General features: G+C 37.6%; 1 protein-coding gene and 2 long non-coding RNA genes across 3 annotated transcripts in view; 1 reads left to right on the forward strand and 2 right to left on the reverse strand.

Annotated features, from left to right (window-relative positions):
- Window positions 1–24345, forward strand: part of LOC127845421 (uncharacterized) — a 79326-nt gene extending 54981 nt beyond the window's left edge. Inside the window, exon 3 of the mRNA XM_052376322.1 lies at window positions 23203–24345. Within this exon, the coding sequence (XP_052232282.1) occupies window positions 23203–23552 (350 nt within the window). The 3' untranslated portion in view covers window positions 23553–24345. The remainder of the gene's footprint in view (window positions 1–23202) is intronic.
- On the reverse strand, window positions 2503–5114 carry LOC127845435 (uncharacterized). Its single transcript, XR_008033214.1, has 3 exons — window positions 4670–5114; window positions 4003–4113; window positions 2503–3383 (listed from the first exon to the last, which is right to left on the reverse strand). It is a non-coding gene; the product is annotated as an uncharacterized LOC127845435 (long non-coding RNA).
- Window positions 14745–17350, reverse strand: LOC127845436 (uncharacterized). Its single transcript, XR_008033215.1, has 3 exons — window positions 17081–17350; window positions 16091–16250; window positions 14745–15788 (listed from the first exon to the last, which is right to left on the reverse strand). It is a non-coding gene; the product is annotated as an uncharacterized LOC127845436 (long non-coding RNA).
- Window positions 24346–24653: the final 308 nt, after the last annotated feature.

A 24653-nucleotide genomic window follows, 5' to 3' on the forward strand; every position in this document is an offset into this window, starting at 1 on the left:
TCTAATATCATTGTATAAGGAAGATTCAAACAAAAAATGAAATTCATCCTCCAAGACATTACAATCAGACATTCCCAAAAGTGTCGGACCTGACCGACGTTTTAAAGACAGGTCCGATTGAAAATGCCATGTTGCCGGTCCGAATGTCCGGGAAATAATTCAAGAAGAAAAGTTGATTTATTTTATAGAATTCGTTCCAGTGTGCGATCATTTGAGAATGAATATTCCTGGGCATTCCGGAAATTTGCGCTTGGTACCAATTTCGTCCGGTCTTTTATTTATCGATTTCTAATTGGTTAGCGGCTTGCAAAGAATGAACGGTAACTGACGAAACGTCTGCCATCTTGAAATTTTAAGTGATCGATTTATAGAAATGTTAAGCACTGCAGTAGCATATAGTAAAGCAATATGTTAATCTAATTATATATTGATTACATATTTAATACTATTAAGCAGCATAACGCCCTTTTTGGAAGGGATATTTTGTTAGTTTAAACCTATTTATTTTAGCTCGATTTCATCGAAAGCCTGGGGCTTATATATACGCTCTCGAGTCCGTTTCCTGGGCCTAGAACCAGTACTTGGTGTCTTTGGGGGAGATCTAAAGAACGCTCCCACGGTGGGGATCGAACCCGTGACCTCCCGGTCGCTAGGCGGACACCATATCCATTACACCATGGCCTTCTATATGAAAAACAAAAAACAAATATGTAACCATACAACTTATCGACTTAGGAAAACAACCAACACTTAGTATTAATGGAGCATCTGAGTTGTTGCCGAACGACATTACACTTAACTTCGCAAATATATAAATATGATATATATGTTTGTACATTGATGTTTCGGTCCTATGAATCCCAGTCTGGTCCTGCAAGTTATCTAAGACTACCGGACCGGATGTCCTGTGGACTTAAAATACTTTTGGGAATGTCTGTACAATGTTGACATTTTCTTTCCTGGTATGGTATAGATTCTGGTTTATGCCACCTGCCTGACTCTATTTCCAATCTATGTGAAGATTATGTGTGTTTGTTTACAGGCATTCATAACTTCTTGGTCAGAAAATGGTAAATTCATCAAACATTATATTCAGTTCACCATTCAAATATCTGTCTTCAAAAAATAAAATATCTTCATCAGGTTGGTAATATGAAGAATCTGGATCATTTATTGATTTAAAATAGTTTAAAAAATCTTTACATTAAATGTTGTGTTTATTATCTCTAACACTAGTATTTCTTAACATTTTCCAATATAATTTTGCATTACTTAGTCTTGCATTTTCTAGTTTCAGTGCCTGATTTTTGTCATAAATATTTTTCTTTTTTCTTATTGTACTTTTGTAAAAACTTCTTGATTCCACCATTTGGAAGTGTCAAGGTTGTTTGCACACTGTATCAGCTGTTCGAACAGAGTCGAAAACTAATCTTTTTCTCGGGCCCTGCCATTGCTCATGACAGGAATACCCCTCAGGACTATCCCTAAGAGTACCTTTCGTCAGCTCAAAACGAAAATCACGGTTCTACCGAGTACCTTGTTGCTTAGTACGACATTTTCGCTCTAGCACAGATAAGAAATCCTGACTTCCAGTGTAAAACAGTGGAGCGGTAAAACTTCATCAAGGTGTCTCCAGCACGCCTACGACCTAAAAACAGGTATGGGTAAGGTTGCATTCACTCATATAACCATCTGCCTGGTTATCCTTGGCTCCCAGCCCCTGCCACTTGGAAAAAGTCACACACAATGGAACTTAGCCACTTGCCTGATCAAGATATCCAGGGATTGCCATCCGAATCCAGGTCAAAATATCAAATTTCCTTGCGGCGTCTGCGGAAAACCTTGCAAATCAAACCAACAAGCCGTAGCGTGTGACACATGCGATACCTGGTATCACACCAGCTGCATGGGGATGCCGAACACCGTCTATAAAGGCCTCACTTCGAACGTCAGTTGGATTTGTTGCAGCTGTGAAATACCTAACTTTTCACGCACACTATTCACCACTATGTCAGTAGACTCTGTCCATACTTCTATAGCCACAGAGAACACAACCAGCATCCTCTCTAACACGCCTCACTCACCAGATACTTGCCATACTATTACCTCATTCCACTCAGAGGGTAGCTCCATAGGGTCCGCCCAACCCGGGTGTACTTTGTCCAGGGTTTTCCATGGAAATCCATGGAAAATATGAGGCTGGAGTATTCGGACTAAGTTTCCAGCCTTTTCCAGCGTCAATATTTAAAAAAAAAAGGGTGGAAAATTGTCCATGGTATGGGAAAATAGCCTGGAATAGTTTCCATGGTTTTCCAGGCTCCCTGGAATAATTACCATGGAACAATTTCCAGGGTTTTCCAGCCAGCATGGAATAAATACCGTCCGAATACTCCATGTAATCTGGAAAACCATGGATTTTTTTCCAGGGTTTTCCAGATTACATGGAGTATTCGGACGGTATTTTTTCCATGCTGGCTGGAAAATGTTCCAGGGTTTTCTTTGTTTAATATTCCATGGATGCCTGGTATAACATGGAAAATTGTCCAGCGTTTACCATGGTCACTGAATAGAAAAAGAAATTTCTGGTCTAAAAACAATATTCATGTATTAAATGAATACAATACTCACAGCTTAAGTAAATCATAATTTAAGGTTAGATTAAAACAAAACAAAAAATCAACATAATGCCTTAGTTTCTTCGATGTATTATTTTGTTCACAATTCATCAAAATATAACATCAGATTACAAATTGTGTTACATTTATTTAACAAATTATTCAGATCAAACAAGTGTTGTTTAATACATGCTTACAAAACCTCTAGGTCCATTATCATAAATCAGGCCCTTACATAACAGAACAGGCGCTACTTTAAAAGTTAAAAAGTATAATGCAACCTTAACAACATGTATTCAAAGTATCAAAATACAAGCAAGTCAAGTAATATACAGTAACAATTCATGAACCCTGTACAAACGATATAAAAATGCAAGAAACAAAATGAAAAATTAAAAGTTATTTTAGCTACTTCATGTTTGTCACAATATATGTAGCTGCCCATGAGCACAAGGATACTATTTTTCTCAGCTACTTTCACTTTAATGCAATTTAGGTGCTAAATTTCATTAAAATACTTTTATATAATTTTATTGTTCCAAGAAATTCAGAACATAATGCATGTACATGTATTACTTTCCAAGTGACAGTTTAAAATATAATTGCAAGTCTAAAACTTGTGAAGGCAGCTTAGTAAATTATAAGTACCCAGGTGGGATAAAATTACAGTTTTTAAAAACTTTTTTGTTAATTAGCTAGGCTTCAGTAGGTCGTGGATCTTTTATAGAACTTGTACTGCTGTTATACTGTACGGCTCCTGCATGATCTCTGAAAGAAAAACAAAGCAAACAATATTACAAGAAAGTCATAAGTTTTTTACATTTATCTGTAAAAGTAAATGTGCAGCAATCATATGATTGAATATCTATACTTCAATGCTCATTCATATTTTAATCTATTTTAGATATTTCATATCACTGCTCAATTCGGTACATCTGGCTTTTTTGTATTTGAGCGAACATTTACGATCCTAAGTAGTTAGCAATTATTTCTTTTCCATTTACTGAAATTTATTCTCTTAAAGTTTGCAAGCGGGCTTTAATCTACTTGCAAACAGGCAACCACACAGGAAAACTGAGACTTTCAAGTGAATAAATTGGTGATTTAACTTATATTTTTATATGACTCTCTTTTATTTTGAAATTTATATTGTTGTTTTCTTAAATGCCCCAAAACGGGGTACACTAGCATGTATCTGGAAACTCAAACATATATAGGAATTTTATATTCAGATATTGCTATATGAAAGTTATGCTAATTTGCTAATTCATATAAAAATAACCTGTAATTGAAACTAGACCAAAATATTGGATACCAAAAAGACAAAATACTTTCAGGTGGTTAACACTTAATTACTTATATGAGCCCGGGGCATAACAATATTTACCATGAATTTGTGGCCATGTTAGTCCTCTTGGTAAATGCGCCAAAAGAGCCGCTTTGCTGTCTTGGGTTATTTCCCTGCCAAACTCTGCAGTATCTTCCATCAACTGGTCAGCTACAGTTAAAGCACATAATGAAAATGTATATAGAAAATAATTCAAGTATTGTTTTAAATATTTAGTAAAATGGACTTTAAATAATAACTTACAATGAAGTTAATACATCACAAAGCATAGCATAACAAAATTTGTAGGTATGATTAGTACTAATTTATTATTGCTATAATTAGAATGATGTGTAATTCTATTGGTATGAAAATGCACAGTGAAACCTAAAAAACAATGCTATTGGTTTAATTAATTAATTTATAAACATTAACAGCATTAATGAGCATTGAGTTCTCATCATGCACAGCACATAACTCCCTTAGCCTCAGTTCCCTAGCCATGCATTATAAACTTCCGATACTACATTCAAGCTTATTAATATCTCCACATAGGACTTCCTTTATCAAGCTGCAAACTGCACTTAGTGAAAATGTGTGTGACAGCTGTTTTTAAACTTCTATATTTGCCATGCCTTTACCTAAAATGTCACAGAAAAAGGTCTACAATGATGACATAAGAAGAATAAATTTAAAGGAATATTTAGAAATAATGAAAAGCACAAACCTTCAGTTGTTGTTCTATTCCTAGACAGACTTCTGAAACACTTGTATGCATCACTTTTTAACAACATTTCATGTCACTTTCCAAATGATATCCATACATTATAATTTTAAGAAATTCTTGTTTATGGAAAAACTCATTAACTCTACTGTTTGTGAACATTACATTAACTTCATTTTAACAACAAGTTTAACCTGCATTCCGCCAGAATTTCAATCTAACAGGTAAACTTTCTGTATTTGAACTCAGCCAATCAGAAAAGGCTGTGATATTTTATAACCAATAGATTAGCAGCAGACATATCTGACTCACACACAGGTTTATCAGATAGTTTGATAATTGCAAACCTGGACTGTAGTTTAATATTGAGTGTGTATACACCATGAACAGGGTTAAAGAATTTAAACTTGTAGACATTGCTTCGAAAGTTACTACTATTACTTCTACTACTAGTACTACTACTACTACTACTACTTCTGCAAAACTACTACTACTATTACAACAGCCACAACAACAACAACTACTACTACTACTACTACTACTACTACTACTACTACTACTACTACTACTACTGCTACTGCTACTTCTACTTATACTACTACTACTACTACTATTACTACTACTACTATTACTACTACTACTACTGCTGCTACTACTGCTACTACTACTACTACTGCTTCAACTACTACTACTGCTTCAACTACTACTACTACTACTGCTGCTGCTACTGCTGTGGCTGCTACTACTCCTGCTGCTGCTGCTGCTGCTACTACTACTACTGCTACTGCTGCTGCTACTACTACTACAACTCCTGCTGCAGCGACTACTACTACTACTACTGCTGCTGCTGCTGCTGTTACTACTACTACTACTACTACTACTACTACCACTACTACTACTACTACTACTACTACTACTACTACTGCTACTACTAGTACTTCAACTACTATTGCTACTACTACTGCTACTGATGCTGCTACTGCTACTACTGCTGCTGCTGCTACTTCTACTACTACTACTTCTACTACTACTACTTCTACTACTACTACTGCTGCTGCTGCTAATGCTACTTCCTTAACTACTACTACTACTGCTGCTACTAGTATTGTTATTATTATTTATACTACTATTGCTACCGTTACTGCTACTATTCCTGTAAATGCTAAAACAACAACACAATAATAACTGCTACTACTGCTACTGTCACTTAAATTTGCACCAATAGTATAATTATCAGTATTTTAACTGCTTATACAACTTATACAACAACCACTTTTACTTCTACTTCTTCAACATATTCTACTGCCAGCCTCAGCATTACTACTTCTACCACTACTACTACTACTATAACTACTATTATTTCTGCCCAAACTATGCACATTGTTTTATGTTTTATTCATATGTTGTGTAAATTGTTGAACTCTGATTTACTTTGAATAAAATGTGTTGCATTTTTATAAGTTATTTTCTCCTCTTATAAAGTCTAAGTTTTTTCCAGGGTCAGCTGAAAATGTTAGAGTCTTTTCCATGCTTAAAAAATTCTATGTTCCACTTTCCATGCTATCTGGAAATATTTTCCATGGTTATCCAGCCTAAATCCAGCGTTTTCCATTCCTTTTCCATGCTTTTCCATCCAAGGCTGGAAAATGCTTGGAAAAAAAGTCCACGTTTCATGGACATTTCTAGAACAAAACCCTGGAAAACCCTGGAAACTGTTTCAAATTCCAGGGATTTCCATGGAATTCCATGTTATACCATGGATTTCCAGCCTAAGTTCCATGATTACCCTGGACAATGTACACCCGGGAACATACATCTTCGCCAGTAAAGCAAAGACCAACCACCAAAAGCCCTACCAGCATGCGTGTGCTAGTTGTAAACTTTCAGAGTATGCGTGCCAAACGCACATCATTCTGGCTCCTACTCGAGGAAATAGACCCTGACATTATAATCGGCAGCGAAACCTGGCTATACCCTACAGTATACGAAAGAGAAATACTTCCAGCAGGATACCATGTTATCTCAAGGCGAGATTGCACCAAAGACAGGCATGGTGGTGTCATCATAGCCTCCAAAGAGTCGATAATAGGTACCGACCTGAATATCAGCACGTCTGCAGAGTTTACAGCTGCATCATTCATATGTAGGGGCAAAGACCCAATCATCATTGCATCGATGTATCGACCACCAAACTCCGATCTTTCCTACACGGAAGACGCATGCACCCAGTTCCGTCTGCTCCACCTTTCTTACCCCAACTCGACTATATGGCTAGCAGGTGATATAAACCTACCAGACATTGACTGGGACACATACACCATCACGAGCAACAGCTTTTCCAAGCAGATAAGCCAAGCTTTCCTAGATGCGGTGCTGGACACAAGCTCCGAACAGATGGTTGACTTCCCCACGAGAGATAACAACACCCTAGACCTCTTCCCTACAAACCGTCAGTCCCTCATAGATCACTGTAAACCATTACCAGGCATCAGTGACCATGAAGCTGTCTTCATACAGGCCAGATCCACAGCAGTCAGACTGAAACCCTCCCCTAGGAAGATCCTGCTTTGGAAAAATGCCAATACAACAGAGATTAGCTCAGCCATACTAGACTTCAGCAGAGACTACACATCGAGATACACCAAAGAAACCAACATCAACATCCTATGGAAGACATTCAGAGACTTTGTCAAGACCTCTCTCCAAACCCATGTGCCCTCAAAGATGACCTCTACACGCTTCAATCAACCCTGGATTTCCCAGAAAACCAATCGTCTCTCTAGAAGAAAGAAGAGGGCCTATCTCAGGGCAAGATCTACCCGCTCAGAGGCAGACAAGCTTCTCTACAAACAGACTTGCAAAGATACACAACATGAGTGCAGGAGGGCCTACAACACATACATAAGGGACATGGTGACCACAGACCGAAACCCAAAGAAACTGTACACACTGGTCAAATCCAAGAGATGCGACAGTTGTGGCATATCACCCCTGATGCAAGATGGATTGGCACACAGTGACCCAACTACCAAAGCGACTAAACGACCAGTTTTGCAGCTTATTCACAAGGGAGGTCTCAACACAAATTCCATCACCTGGAGATACCCCTTTCCCAGACGTGCCCAGTTTCACCATTGGAGAGGAAGGAACAAGGAAGCTTCTGGCGAACCTTGACCCACACAAGGCAACAGGTCCGGACAGCATCCCTTCCAAGTTCTTGAAAGACTTCGCCCAAGAACTGGCACCAGTCCTCACACTACTCTTCTCTGCCTCACTCGACCAAGTTAAAGTGCCATCAGATTGGAAACATGCCAATGTCATCCCAATATTTAAAAATGGTGACCGCAGTGACCCCGCAAACTACAGGCCTATCACACTAACCTCTGTTTGCAGCAAGCTGATTGAGCACATCCTCCACAGCCAAATAATGACCCACCTCGACAAACATCGGATCCTCACCGACCAACAACATGGGTTTAGGAAGATGAGATCCACAGAGAGCCAACTCATCCTTACCATAATGACCTAGCCAAAGCTCTGGACGAGGGAGAACAGATCGAAGCAATCTTGCTCGACTTAAGCAAGGCCTTCGATAAGGTCCCACATGAAAGACTCGCCAGCAAACATAGCTATTATGGTATCAGGGGAAGCAAGCTCCAGTGGATTCGCAGCTTCCTAAGTAACAGGACCCAGCAAGTCCTGGTGGAAGGGAAGTCTTCTGACACAGCACCTGTCACTTCTGGAGTGCCCCAAGGATCTGTCATCGGCCCACTTCTCTTCCTCCTCTACATCAATGACCTTCCACTACAGACAGCATCACCAACTCGCCTTTTCGCAGACAATAGCCTCTTGTACAGGAAGATTCACTGCGCACAGGACGCAAATGCCCAGCAAGAGGACCTGGACAGGCTGCAGAAATGGGAACTGGACTGGCTGATGTCTTTCAACCCATCTAAATGTGAGGTCATCCAGATCACAAGGAAGAAAAACCCCATCCGTTCTACCTACTCCATCCATGGTAGGGATCTCAAGGTAGTGAAGGGAGGAACATACCTCGGAGTCCATATTGACGAGAAGCTGACCATGAACACGCATGTAGCCACGACCGCAAAGAAAGCAAACAACAGCCTCGCTTTCCTCAGGAGAAACCTGACAAGCTGCCCACAGGATATAAAGGCAGTGTTACCAGACCCTTGTCAGGCCAATCCTAGAGTACGCAGGAACTGCCTGGGACCCCCACACCATGACAAACATCAACCAATTGGAAGCTGTCCAACGCCGAGCAGCCAGATTCGTCAAGGGAGACTACCACACAACAAGCAGCACCAACCAAATGGTGGCAAACCTAGGGTGGCAGCCCCTTGCCGAACGACGCTCCAACGTCAAACTTGTAATGGTGTACAGAATAACACACTTCCTCATTGACATCCAACCAGAGACCTTCTTCCACCTGACTACCACAAGCACAAGGGGCAACTTCTCACGCTCCTTGCTACCCTTCTGTCGGACAGACGTCTACAAGTACTCCTTCATCCCCTCCGCCATCAGACTGTGAAACCAGCACCCATCGCCGGGCACCATAGCTGACAGCGTAGGGGCCTTCAAGAGGGGCCTGTCAGCTCAATGGTAGACCCGAGAAACAGATGTTTTTAACCTTTTTAATCAGCACTGTATATAGTTGCGTGTGGTGCACACATCCCTGTACATAAACCCCATGTACGAAATTGCCCCAGAGAGGACTTGTACATTACAAGAAGAAGAAGAAGATATGTTTTCTATTTTCATTTGTAGGAAAGTTTCTGTATACATTCAGGGTTTTATAATAACTCCGTTTAAAAAATTTACATTCATCGTCAATATATGCTGCATCCTTATTGTTTACAAAACATGTTTTGTCAGTACGATGCCTTTTAAATAATGGTGAGCTTATATTTTCAAAAACTTCACAGAACAAGCTTTAACAATTATCTAAATCACCATTATTTTGAGACTGTTCAATATTAATGCAAAGCGTATCAAATGTATTTCTTATACTGTCACTATTTATTGCATTAATATAATCATTTTTAGCAAGGCTGTTTTCGGAGAAAACCCGAGCTAGTGTCATAGCCAGCTCGTTGTCCGCCGTACGCCGTAGGCGTGTGCTAAAACCTTAACATTGGCTATAACTTTTTAAATATTGAAGATAGCACCTTGATATTTGGCAGGCATGTGTATCTCATGGAGCTGCACATTTTTAGTAGTAACATTTCAAGGTGAACATCATCCTTTAAGGTCTAGGGTCGAAAAAACAAAGTCAAAGGAAGTAATAAGCTTTAAATGGACACAGATATCTGACCTGCCCATATTTTTGTTAAATAAATCAAAGCGGCGCAGGAGGCGGCATTGTGTTTCTGACAAACACATTGTGGTTAAAGGTCAAGGTCATCCTTTACGGTCTACGGTAAAAAATACAAATTTAAGGGAAGTAATAAGCTTTAAAAAGGGAGAAAATTATTCAATATTGAACATAGCCACTTTATATATTTGGCATGCATGTGTATCTCATGGAGCTCAGCACATTTCAATGGTCAATCACAGTCACGGTAGTGGCTTTTAATTATTTGCTACTAAAAATAGAGATTTGTTAAAGACAATTATTTTCAAGGGAAGTAATTTATATAATTATAAATCTCATATTATATATTTCCTTACCAAGAAATGAAGTTCTTTTCACAGTTACTGTACAGATTTATTATTTTGATTATTTATAACTCAAATGATTGATTCGTCAAAGTTTTTTTTTAAATGAAATAATTATAATTTCTTTGATGTTCATTACATACCTGTGGACTTATGTCCATAGAAACATGATCAACTCTGTCTATGATCTCTTTTACACCACAGGCCTTGGTTGTCAGTGTTGTCTGACATGGTCATAATTGACATGACGCCTGGACGATGATCTCTCCACCCACCTAATCACGTGGCTCAGCGGGTACCAACCTAGACAAGCTAAAACCAAAATGTCTTCTTTGCCTATAGATAGCATATATGCATGGACTTTTTCACACCATATAACACTTGTAAAAGGGGGTTGTGTCATTTAGTTATTATGCAAATGCAAAAATATACGTTTATAGAAAACATCAGCTATTTATAACAGTTTTTTTCTGTACATTAAACACGCTCTCAGACGCTTACCGAAATCGAACCTGTCACTACGTGTAATGGTGTTATTAGCAATAAATTAACACTTATACACCGGTATTTATCCATGTTATTTATGAAAATATAAACGAAACATTTTCCTTCGTGTATTTGACACGAAATATCACTTTATAACTGGGATTTTGGTGAAGTTTCACACGCTTTCTTACGCCGAGTGGGTACCTTAATCCCACATGTTATTATGTATAAAAGTGATATTAATAATATTAAAACATTGCTTATTTGACATTTATCAATCACTATAATTGAAAGTGCACAACACAATCAGTTTGGTCATTGTCTGATATAAATTAGCGTTGTTTGAAGGAAAATTCAGTCAGGCTACTTAATAAAGCTACCAGTATCAGGCGCACGCGCAGGTACCGACTTCCCCCAAGTAACCGCATTTATTAGTTATATCAGAAATAATAACTCTTATTCAATGGCATTATTGATACGTTTTTATTAAAATAGTAACATAAAATGGTTTTCAATTGTTTCTGACACACACAAAAACTCGATTAATAACGGGGATTTCGTTAAGTAACGCAAAGTGGGTACCAATATTCTCTATTATTTTACATGCACACGTGATATAATTCATACTTAATAATGCTTCGTTATTGCTTATATGACATTTCCAGTTTTTGAATTAAATTAATGTTCTATAAGGGGGATCTTGGTAATTCTACACATTAGAAGCTTCCATTCGCTCTTGTCAAGACCGCATTCCCGCGTTGGAAATCTTTCTGGATACCGAATGTCAGAGTAACATAATCCCTATTTACACCATTTTGCGATATATAATTACCGTTTTTTTTTAACAAAATAAACGAAACTCGTTGGAAAAAATGAGAACTAGGCATTCAATCTCCAAGTGTTGATTAAAAGCGTTCATTGGTGACACCACATGTCTGCACATGTGTAGATACCGTAATTAAAATAAGATATCACGTGTCACCTTCAAATAACATGTATACCGGTAATGACAATAAAGTGCATTACTATCAGAGTAATAAAACAGCATTAAATAGGCTTCATGCTGGGTTTAACTTCTTTTAAAGTAATGCAGATGAACCTTGCTTCTATTAATCACCTAGTAACTGACAAAACTATTAAAAACATGAACTATTATGTCATGATCAGATCGATAACATAAACTATTTAAATCTGCTAGTATATTCGATAATAAGATATCGTTATTGTCTTTGACAGTGTTGACGTTCAGTTGTTCGTGATGACGACCGCTTGCATTCATCCATCTCTAACACTTCTCAAGATCTTTTTTCGGCTTTGGAAACGATAAAAATTCAATGCCACCGACTAATCTGTCAGGATATTGATTTTCCTAGTTACATAATCCCTATTGACACTGTTTTACCATTTAAATCTATGTTTTTAAAATAGGAAAACAAAAGAAACTCGTTGAAATAAAAGTGAACCTAGACATAGCTTGTCTAGGAAATGGCGGACAGTTTGTTGCTAACTCGTGCGCCCGGTTGGATTGGACAAAGTTCAAGGGAATAATAAGCTTTAAAGGGAGATGATTTCTATACCTGCCAAATGATAAATAGCAATTTTATTTCAAAGCGGTGCAATAGGGGGCATTGTGTTTCTGACGAACACATCTCTTGATATAATTATCATTTCTTACCTGTTCTAAATTGTGAATGCTAGTTTTCATTAAATACCAGTGGACTTATGTCCATAAAAACATGATGAACTCTGGCTATGATATCTTTGATAAACCACAGGCCATTGTTGTCAGTGATGTCTGAATTGTTCAGTTTTGACTGTCTACAGACCCCCCCCCCCCACCCCCCGGGTTGGATTGGACAAAATCCAAGGGAAGTAATAAAGCTTTAAAGGGAGATGATGTCTATACTAGTTGCAATAATTCAACTCTAAGCTTTATAGCCCAATGGGCTGCTTCGAGTTGCAATGCGCTCTCTCTTGTCCATGGGTGCAAAATGTTATCAACAATGCAAGGGTTAAGGAACACTGAAACTGCAAGAACTTATTAAAGTTTAACTATCTAAACCACAAACTTATCTAAATGGTACCATTAAAGTAAGAAATAATTGATTTTATTGACTTAGGTTTTGTTATGTACGCTGTATCCCCCATATTGGAAAATTGACCCAATATTGGTTAGGTCGCAGTACACCAATATTTTGCACGTTGGGTTATGTGCTCCAGCCTATAAAGTCGATAACAATGTGGTATTCGATACAGAATACACTGTTACAAATTAAAAAATAAACATGTCAGCGAGAAAAGTGTGTTGAAACATTGTCATGTATTTATAGGGTGCATGCAAAGGATAACATCCGTAGGTTGCTATTCAGGTAAATTTAACATGTTTATGAAGTTTATTCATTATTTTCCTCAATTTGTCTCGACCGACGTCTGTTTAGTGATGCGCACGGATTCGCTGCGCTGAACTGCACCCATGTTTATGAAGGGGTGCATATGGACTGCCAGAGCCGCCATAGCAAAAATTATCAAAGGCTCTGGGAGTCCGTTTATATGGACTAGTGTCTATACCTGCCAAATGATAAATATAAATTTTATTTCAAAGTGGCGCAGTAGGAGGCATTGTGTTTCTGACAAACACATCTCTTGTTGGGTCACTAGGTCAAAGGTCAAGGTCACTGTGACCTCTAAAAAAAAAATTCTGACAAGCTTTCGCAGCCGAGCGTGGCACCCGTTATGCGGTGCTCTTGTTCTCTTGTTCTTTTCATCCTCCCATTTATACAAATATGGTAATTGTTTATCATCATTTTCAAATGCATTATTTAAAGTTTTATCATCAGCAATAAAAATCAAGCAAAACTTTACTTTTAAGGCTAAAAGTTACAGCACAATGATGCGATAAAATATTTGGTTCTAAAATTTCAAATGTTTCAATATATGGGAACATATTACTTTTACACAAAACAAAATCAATAGTACTACAACTTGTGTACATACAAATGTGTGTTTTCCAATGTTTCTATCTGACCCAAGTCTGCCATTCACTATTCTTAACCCTGACATTTTACAAAAATCCAGTAGTAACTTGCCATATTCATTTACAGTTTTATCTAAATTACATCTTGGCAAATAAACATCTTGATTATAATCATCTGGCAACACATGTGCTAGGCAAACATGAACATAATCATTTAAAACAAAATCTGGTTTCTCACCAACTCTAACATGAAAATCACCACATATAAAGAATTCACATGATTCATTATACACATTATTAAAGTGCAGTAGGTCATCTGAAATTAATTCAAAAACACTTTGATCAACAAGGTACTGTCTTCCACTACATTGTGGTGCATTATAAACTAAACATAAAAATACATCATGATCTAATTCAAACAATTTACGATCTATCTTTATCCATTGTATACAGTCACTGGTACTCTTAATGAATTGAACATAATCTTTAAGCTTGTTATTAATATACATGATAAATCCTCCACTGCTTCTTTTTGAAGTTTTTAGTGTAACTTTTGTATGTAAAATGAATGCAGTGAAATTTTCAACATTATAATTAAAATTATCATTGGACCATGTTTCCATTAATAATAAGATATCATATTTATTAAATAATGTTTTCATTTCTAAACTGTCGAGCTTGTTATACTGTGTACCTATAAGTCCTTGCACATTTAGTAAACATATTTTCACATCATTGACCCCGCTGTCCTACTTGTTTCCTGCTTTTTGATTGGTCAGTCCCGTCACGCTTTCTGCCGATCCGTCCCGTTTCAAATTCCCAATACTGTCTCTCGTTATTGTTTCCTGGGATTCCACAGAAAGTTTCTGTCGCCCTGTGCTATTTTTAGCATTATTTACACACTGCGTATCCACTCCTGGTTACACATGCCCAATTAATTTCCTTCTTTGTTATATATAGAATTCGCAATCTTTGATCTCAAATTTCACCATGACCGAGCGATAAGCCAATATATAACTATACATGACTGGAAAGGTGGTTTCATAAACTTACAAAAAAACTGCATTTGAAAAAATTCTATACGGTGTAACTCAAAATAATTACCTTAGAGCATATGAACCGGTTTTGACAGCTACCGGCACTGCCATTTGAAGGCAAAAACCATGCCCTACTATTGAGGCTGGCAACCACTAACATACAAAGAAATGCACAAATCAGGCCTTTTGCCCTGTGACTTACACATGTACCTTTAAACTGACACCTAAACTCTTCATTTCAGATACATTTTTAAAATCTTATGCACCAGGACCTGCATCATATGTACTAAGTAGCAAACCGACTGCATGTAACCCCCCAAATTCCACTTCCGTTTAGGATAATGTAACCTATAAGGGAACCCAACCCCTTCAAATTTGAATTAAAGGCACTTTTTCCATAGGTATAATCTGTTTTAAAAAAGATCACAAAGTTCCAGTACCATGACACACAGATTTATTCATTAAAGTTGACGTTGAAAGCGTCACGCGTAACAGCGTTTCGCGTCAAGAATTAAAGTAGAAAAGCCGACCTTGGTTACATCATACAGACAGCACTTAGACTCCATACAAGGCATCACTTTCGATTCTAATAGCATAGCAGATGTAACATATGACTTAATAAGTGAAAACAAATCATCAATGGCATTATATGTGCATCATAGCAGGTTTTGAACAAGATCCGAACAAACTTTTTATATATTTTTTGGCACATTTTAGGTAAAATCCATGTAGAAGCAGCATTTCTGATGTCATTTGACCCAACAAAAGGGCTTGCTTGCATGGGAAAACAACACACTTTACTTCCTGACGCAAAAAAAGTCATCGTCAGACATGAGCTTTAAGTTTTCTGTCACACCTGGACCTATGATTCCTCGGCTCGAGTTCCGTCTCGGACAGGCTCCGGAAAGTGTCAGTCTGGCCCGGGTGCTCAATTCCGTGTAATCTGAGAAAACAAAAAGTTGTTTAGTGCACATTTACCCATTACGGTGCTAACTTATGTAAGTGAGATACAATTAGAGTAAGCTTTCAATAGTCTGTGTGGCTTTATTTACTGTAAACGGATAAGTCACCATGCCGGCATCACATTGTCGGGCACACTGGCAAAGTTATCGCCACAAAATGTGGTTTCAGAGCTGCAGTAATTGTAAAAAACAACAATTTGCCTAATTTTGGTGACAAAAGTGTGCCATGATATCAAAGAAATCATTTTACAATAGATTTCATTGAAAATAACAGCGTACTAACCTGCAAAGACACCGATCCTCTCGCCACGACTGGGCGAGTGTTGAGGGCCGTCTCCGAATCAGTCATACTGTGCAGTTTTTGATGGCCTGTCACTTCAGCCGGACTTGTAAACCAATTGGACAGCAGTTCAGGCAGAGCTATAGACTAATTCCGACACCACCTAAAAATGTACATTTAGGTTTACGTATAATATTGAGGTCACTTAAATACAGATTCCCTGCTGTTTTTCACGCACGGTCTATCACAACAACATCGTTCCAAGAAAGAAAGCATAACATTATTATCCTTTTTGTGTTTTCAGCTGAATACTTGATTTAACTTGAACTCAGCAAGATATCCAAACAGGAAAAATAAGGCAAAGTAGTGTTATTCTGAGTAGATCTGCCTGGCGGGATTGAAAGCGAAGGCAGATAGCAGTGTCGGTCCAAAATTGCTTGCATGGAAAAACAACACACATTACATTTTAAATAGTAAAAGGCTAAAAGTAAACAATAGCAATAAATACAGATGAAATAAAGACAGGAATTAGGTTCATTATTGAGATTGATGCAAATTAATGTCAAAATGTCACTGAAAAACAATACCGAGTGTTTACGTAGTCTTAGAATGTGTCTTCGGAACAGGTTTCGGAGTGATTTTCAAGCATTTACCCCCCTTAGGACCCCAAGTGCAACAGCCCAATTGCAAACAGCCCTTAATTGGGTCAAAATGACATCTGGTAGTTATGTTTTGCAATACAGAGAGTTTTTGATGGTAAATTGTCAACATTCTGGAAGACGACTAACTTGGTCGGAAGTTCTTAAAGGTTACACATGCCCAATTAATTTCCTTCTTTGTTATATATAGAATTCGCAATCTTTGATCTCAAATTTCACCATGACCGAGCGATAAGCCAATATATAACTATACATGACTGGAAAGGTGGTTTCATAAACTTACAAAAAAACTGCATTTGAAAAAATTCTATACGGTGTAACTCAAAATAATTACCTTAGAGCATATGAACCGGTTTTGACAGCTACCGGCACTGCCATTTGAAGGCAAAAACCATGCCCTACTATTGAGGCTGGCAACCACTAACATACAAAGAAATGCACAAATCAGGCCTTTTGCCCTGTGACTTACACATGTACCTTTAAACTGACACCTAAACTCTTCATTTCAGATACATTTTTAAAATCTTATGCACCAGGACCTGCATCATATGTACTAAGTAGCAAACCGACTGCATGTAACCCCCCAAATTCCACTTCCGTTTAGGATAATGTAACCTCCTTGTGCGTTGTTCTTAGTGATGGGTTTTCCCGATGTTTTTGAAGATGGTACATGTTTAACACTCTCATTCATCAAACCTCTTCTTGTTTGTTTGTTAGTGATTGATTTCGGTGGATTTCTATGAAAAGTATTTGGTGCACAGTCGGGTAAGCAGATTCTTTCACTTGGTAGTGTCTCGCTCATGTCGTTTTTGTCGCACGCACTTGGCCTACTTTTCGGGCTGTTTACATTTTTGTGGGCGTGGCTTTTTTGTATTGATTACCCAGTATCCTTTTCATCTGTAAACACAGAATTTTCTACACTGTCTATGATTGTTTCGCTAGAATTAATTCTCGATTTAGTTTTCTGCCCACCATCTTCTTTTTTGTGCATATTTACCCCACCAGTTCTATCTGAACCCAGCACCTCATACCAAACTGGGAACATGTCTTGCATGCACTTGCCGTTGATAAACAATCTGGCCGGGTAACGTATTTGCACGTTCCTTCTGTTTGCTCTGGCGTCAACTGCTGCTTCTGATTTGTACAGCGTTGATCGTGCACTTGAAATTTCTTTTGGATATTGCTGGTCTCTCCCAAACCTGCTGTTCTTAAGGAGATAGACTTTTCTCATGATGGTTTCTGTGTCACAATAGTCTCTAAATCTTGCGATTCATGGCCTCTTCTGATCAATACCTTCTCTGTATGCGTGTGGTGATGGTTTGCCCAATCTATGCGCTCTTTCTATGCAAATCTCGTTAGTGTCAATATCTAGCTCGTTTTGCAGGAAGCTAAGAATAAGTATTTTATCTCCATATTTAGTTGACAATCTCTCAGTGATGCCATAAAATACTTGATTGTTCCTCATACTTCTAGCCTGAATATATATAGATGTGAAGCACAGCACTTTGAGATATGTTCTTGTCGCTCACACATTCGTTCCATATCAATAATTCTGTTTTCAAGTTCTGTACAATATCGATGTACATTTTGTACATCTTTCCTGCATGCACGCTGCTCATCCTCTACATCATTTATCTTTTTAAAGTTTTTATTAATCTGATCAAAGATACAACTGAGTTTTTCATCTGTCGATAAGTTATCAAAACTGTCACTACTACTGCTACTTGCCTTTTTATGCCCCCCTTCGAAGAAGAGAGGGTATATTGCTTTGCACATGTTGGTCGGTCGGTAGGTCTGTCGGTCGGTCGGTCGGTCCGCCCACCAGGTGGTTTCCGGTGATAACTCAACAGGGGTGTCAATTTTCCGGATTATTCCGGAAATCCGGATTTGAGCCGTCCAGGGTTGATTTTGAGGTGAATGTAAATTCGTCCAGGGTTGATTTTGAGGTGAATGTAAATTCGATGAGTTTGTTTAAGGGGGGTGGGGGTAGGGACAAAATTCTTTTAGTGCGGGATCATTTCAGAACGAATATTGTTATAGCATCGTCGGCATTTCGGACATTTGCGCTTGGTACCGATTTAATTTATTGATATCTGATAAGCGGCTGGCACTGACATGAGCAGTAACAAAGTAAAGCACTGCAATATCATATTTTAAAACAATATGTTAATCAAATTATATATTGACTGCGTATTTGCTAGGTTACTGGTTACTGGTTTTCATTTTTTGCAGTCAAAATATATGCATATTTTATTTCATTTGCAAATGATGTATCGGGACATGTTTTCGGACAGTCGTTTTCGGATACGGTATGGTTTGTCGATTTTAATTTAATTTTGAAGTTCTTAATATCATTTGTTTAGAATGACAAATACACATGCGGTGTTACGGATGGTTTGGTTTATAATATTTCGCATTGTACTCACCAGAAATTGCACCTAGAAAGACTATACAAAAAAGAACAATAAGCTAGGGCTCGGGGGGGGGCCTCTCTTCCCTTTATCCTAAGGCCTCAGACTCTCGGCTTAATTTTCCGGATTTCAAATTTGGGACAATTGACACCCCTGCTCAAGAACGCTTAGGCCTAGGATCATGAAACTTCATAGGTTCATTGATCATGACTCGCAGATGACCCCTATTGATTTTGAGGTCACTAGGTCAAAGGTCAAGGTCACTGTGACCCGAAATAGTAAAATGGTTTCCGGATGATAATTCAAGAACGCTAATGCCTAGGATCATGAAACTTGATAGGTAGATTGATCATGACTAGCAGATGACCCCTATTGATTTTCAGGTCACTAGGTCAAAGGTCAAGGTCATGGTGACCCAAAATAGTAAAATGGTTTCCGGATGATAATTCAAGAACGCTTATGCCTAGGTTCATGCAACTTGATAGGTAGATTGGTCATGACTAGCAGATGACCCCTATTGATTTTGGGGTCACTAGATCAAAGGTCACGGTGACCCGAAAATGTAAAATGGTTTCCTGATGATAACTCAAGAACGCTTATGCCTTGGATCATGAAACTTGATAGGTACATTGATCATGACTGGCAGATGACCCCTATTCATTTTCCGGTCACTAGGTCAAAGGTCAAGGTCACAGTGACCCGAAATAGTAAAATGGTTTCCCGATGATAACTCAAGAAAGCTTATGGCTAGGATCATGAAACTTCATAGGTACATTGATCATGACTCGCAGATGACCCCTATTGATTTCAGGTCATTAGGTGAAAGGTCAAGGTCACAGTGACAAAAAACATATTTACAAAATGGCTGTCACTACAACTGAGAGCCCATATGGGGGGCATGCATGTTTTACAAACAGCTCTTGTTTCTTTTCTTTGTCACGGCTTGCCATTTCCCGCCATTTTCTCCTTTGAATTTGAATAATGAATGTGTAGATGTAGTTACAGCAGCAGTAGCCATTTTAGTTGTAGTGTTGCAAGAAATGGTAGAAGTGGTTGATGTTTTAATGGTTATATATTGAAGTTTGGATTGAGAATTTGGCATACACATGCTAAAAGAATTTCAAAGAGTGTGAATAAACACATTATAATAAAGAGAAGCCATCTTATTTGAAATTCCCAGTCCACAAATGTTTTTGTTTAGGCATAATTTGCATAATAGTAAACAATGTTTCTATTACTGCAAATGGTTTTGTTTGTATGCTATATAAATAATTATGTTTTATAATGTTAAGTAACAAATGTCCATTTAAAAAAAAAATCGGCAAATTTAAGTGTTTTGACAGAATTTCTGCAAATTGTCTGCAACAGGTGTTTTTTTCATATTAAAAAAATAAACATTAGATGAACTTAATATTTGAATATTTCTCAATAATAATTATTGCAAGGGAAAAGATAAAGTTTAAAGAGGTGTCTTTCCAAGATTTCCAACACAAGCCATTAGATAAATTAACTAACAAAACTGTAATATTTGAATATTGTTATGCACCCTGATCAAATGATCGGGGATATAGTGTTTTTGGCCTGTCTGTCTGTCTGTCGGTCGGTGGGTTAGTCGGTCGGTCGGTCGGTCCAAAAACTTAACCTTGGTTATAACTTTTGCAGTATTTAAGATAGCAACTTGGTATTTGGCATGCATGTGTATCTCATGAAGCTGCACATTTTGAGTGGTGAAAGGTCAAGGTCATCCTTCAAGGTCAAAGGTCAAATATATAGCTTCAAAGCGGCGCAATAGGGGGCATTGTGTTTCACAAACAGAGCTCTTGTTCTAAAATGTGATCCAAACATTTTCATTTGAAGGTTAACAGAAAATATTTAAAACAATACAAATAAATCTCCACACTTAGATCAACTACTATCGAGCTCTATACTTTAAACCTAAGTGAAATTATCCCCATCATTTTTATTCTCAATTGTTAAGCATTTGTAAATAAAAAGATAGCAACAATAATTAACTAATTTAAGACAAAATAACATGATTTATTCTTATCCAAAGTGATCTAGCCCAATTCCCAAAATGGTGAAAAAAATACTGTTTAGTAAACATAAACAAACACACACAAAACTACTGAAAACACATAATTGTGTGTATATCTGCGAAAACAACAAACCCTTTCTTTTCACAAAACAATGTTTACATCCTTTGATAACATTCATGCTACTCAAGTAAGCGACACCAGGGCCACCATGGCCCTCTTGTTGCAACATTTGAAGAAAACTACCTGTAGATAGAAAAGTATCCATTGTGAGTGATTAAACAGACATTTTCTTCTTGTTAGCAGGCAATCGCACAACTAGTTAATATTACTGTAAATGTACATGTATATAATGTGTTTGCTTGTGTCAATTTGATATAAATGATATGCATTGCAATTATCTATATATTTATAGGGAAGGTATAATTGTTAATATTGATTAATGTGAACATATTCATAGTACTGCGTAATTTTTCCATCTTTGTTTATTGTTTCCATCTACAATTATTATGCCCCCCTTCGAAGAAGAGGGGGTATATTGCTTTGCTCATGTCGGTTTGTCGGTCGGTCTGTCGGTCTGTCCACCAGGTGGTTGTCATACGATAACTCAAGAACGCTTGGGCCTAGGATCATGAAACTTCATAGGTACATTGATCATGACTCGCAGATGACCCCTATTGATTTTGAGGTCACTAGGTCAAAGGTCAAGGTCACGGTGACTCGAAATAGTAAAATGGTTTTTTGAATGATAATTTAAGAATGCATACGCGACCAACAGGGCACACTGAACAATATTACTGAAGCAACTGGTCTGTAATCCTAAATCTATAATTATCAGTCCAATGAAACATCATCCTTTTAGTAAAATACAGTGACCCCTATTGATTTTCAGGTCACTAGGTCTAAGGTCAAGGTCACGATGAATCAAACCAGTAAAATGGTTTCCGGATGATAACTCAAGAACACTTACGCCTAGGATCATGAAACTTCATAGGTACATTGATCATGACTTGCAGATGGGCCCTATTGATTTTCAGGTCACTATGTCAAAGGTCAAGGTCACAGTGATTCGAAACAGTAAAATGGTTTCCGGATGATAACTCAAGAATGCTTACGCCTAGGATCATGAAAATTCATAGGTTCGTTGATCATGACTGGCAGATGACCCCTATTAATTTTCAGGTCACTAGGTCAAAGGTCAAGGTCACAGTGACTTGAAACAGTCAAATGGTTTCCTGATGATAACTCAAGAATAATTAGGCCTAGGATAATGAAACTTCATAGGTACATTGATCATGACTGGCAGATGACCCCTATTGATTTTCAGGTCACTAGGTCAAAGGTCAAGGTCACGGTGACTAGAACCAGTAAAATGGTTTCCTGATGATAACTCAAGAATGCTTACGCCTAGAATCATAAACTTCATAGGTACATTGATCATGACTCGCAGATGACCCCTATTGATTTTCTGGTCACTTTGTCAAAGGTCAAGGTCACGATGACTCGAACCAGTAAAATGGTTTCCAGATGATAACTCAAGAACGCTTACGCCTAGGATCATGAACATTCATAGAGACATTGATCACGACTGGCAGATGACCCCTATTAATTTTCAGGTCACTAGGTCAAAGGTCAAGGTCACAGTGACTCAAAACAGTAAAATGGTTTCCTGATGATAACTCAAGAATAATTAGGCTTAGGATAATGAAACTTCATAGGTACATTGATCATGACTGGCAGATGACCCCTATTGATTTTCAGGTCACTAGGTCAAAGGTCAAGGTCACAGTGACAGAAAACAGATTCACACAATGGCTGCCACTACAACTGACAGCCCATATGGGGGACATGCATGTTTCACATACAGCCCTTGTTATAATAGTTTTCATTCATTTTTTCAATGTATGTAAATTAAATGTTTAAAACAACTCATATGTAGTTCAATATCACTGCAGTCTGTTTATAAAGGCTATTTATTATTTACAGTAATTCAATATATTGATGTTTTGCAGTTTGGAAGTGTGCTGTGAGTCCAACAGGGGACAAGCTGTACATTTCAAACTGGGACCACAAAAAGCTCCTGACACTGGCCAGGGATGGAACACTCCTGGCTATATTCATAGACCCAGAACTAGCATACCCACTTGGTGTTCATGCGACCCCTGCAGGTCAGGTGCTGGTCTGTGGATACTGGTCCAACACTGTACTACAGGTAGATTGTGTGGAGATGAAGAAGCTGGCCACTCTGGCTACAGAAAAGGATGGAGTGTTGGCACCATGGTCAGTCTTCTTCAACAGCACCACATCCTCGATCATTGTGGGACAATATGGGAGTAACAGCATCCTGGTGTTAAGAGTGTGATTAAGTATATAACACATTTCGGCATATGTTATTAATACTACATTGACAATTTGTTATGGTAAAATGAAAGAGAATGTGTGTTGTTGCAGATACACATAATTTGCGCACACATATTTATATCCATTTTTGAAATGTGAAGTTTGTCTTTGAAAGTAAGAATTGATATGTACAACTTTATGTTGTTTTAACAATTGTTTCAGATTGTCCCAATTAACAAGCAGTCATAAGCTGTATATTGAATACATGTACATGACACTTTCGCTATTTTAAGACTTTCATTTATACGTACTCTTAAGAAATTTACATGAAACAATCATATTAAAACATGGCACATTAATGTCATTGTTTATGAATAACTTTTGTGAAATATTTAATTGTTTTAAGTAATCTCAGTGTAAAATAAATTGAGTTTTTAGTACTGTTAAACTTTAAAATATGGATACAAAGTTGGAAATTGGGTATTTTTACATGTTAATTCTGATAATAATTTATTGTATATAATGTCAACGTTATGTATGGGTAAAGCTTAAACAGTCAAACAGTTAGGACAAACAAATTGGACTATTCCTTTTGTAATGCAAATTGTATTCTTGTTTCCAAGTTTTCACATAATCAATAATACTATTCTATCCATAGACAATTTGATTGTCTGACGAGAAAAGTTGTTCCATTTACATGTAAACACTGACATGGTATTAACTTCATATTATTCTATGGCATTGTTGCTACATCTGTTGCAAATGTTCAAAATGAAGACATGCAAAGATGATTGGATTATAGTTACATTTAATTATCTGTGTGTTGTTGTATGTATTTTTAAGCCAACTTTATGCTATTTTATGTTATGCATCAGCAAGAAAATATTTTCTTTGCAGTATAATGCTAAATACTTAAGTGTTGCCTGCACTTACTTAGCTAAGTGTCAAAACACACTGTTGAACAGACAGCCCAGACTTTCCAATTCATATGTATATTTGCTGTTAATTGAACTATTCAGATTTCCCTATGTGTCACCAAAGCACATCTTTATGCAAAATGTGTCCAGAATATGCACTCAATACACATGCTATCGGCAAGTATTGTACAGCAGTTCACTGAAAA

This window comes from Dreissena polymorpha, chromosome 9 (assembly GCF_020536995.1).
Source record: "Dreissena polymorpha isolate Duluth1 chromosome 9, UMN_Dpol_1.0, whole genome shotgun sequence".
In the NCBI taxonomy this organism is placed as follows: Eukaryota; Metazoa; Mollusca; class Bivalvia; order Myida; family Dreissenidae; genus Dreissena; species Dreissena polymorpha.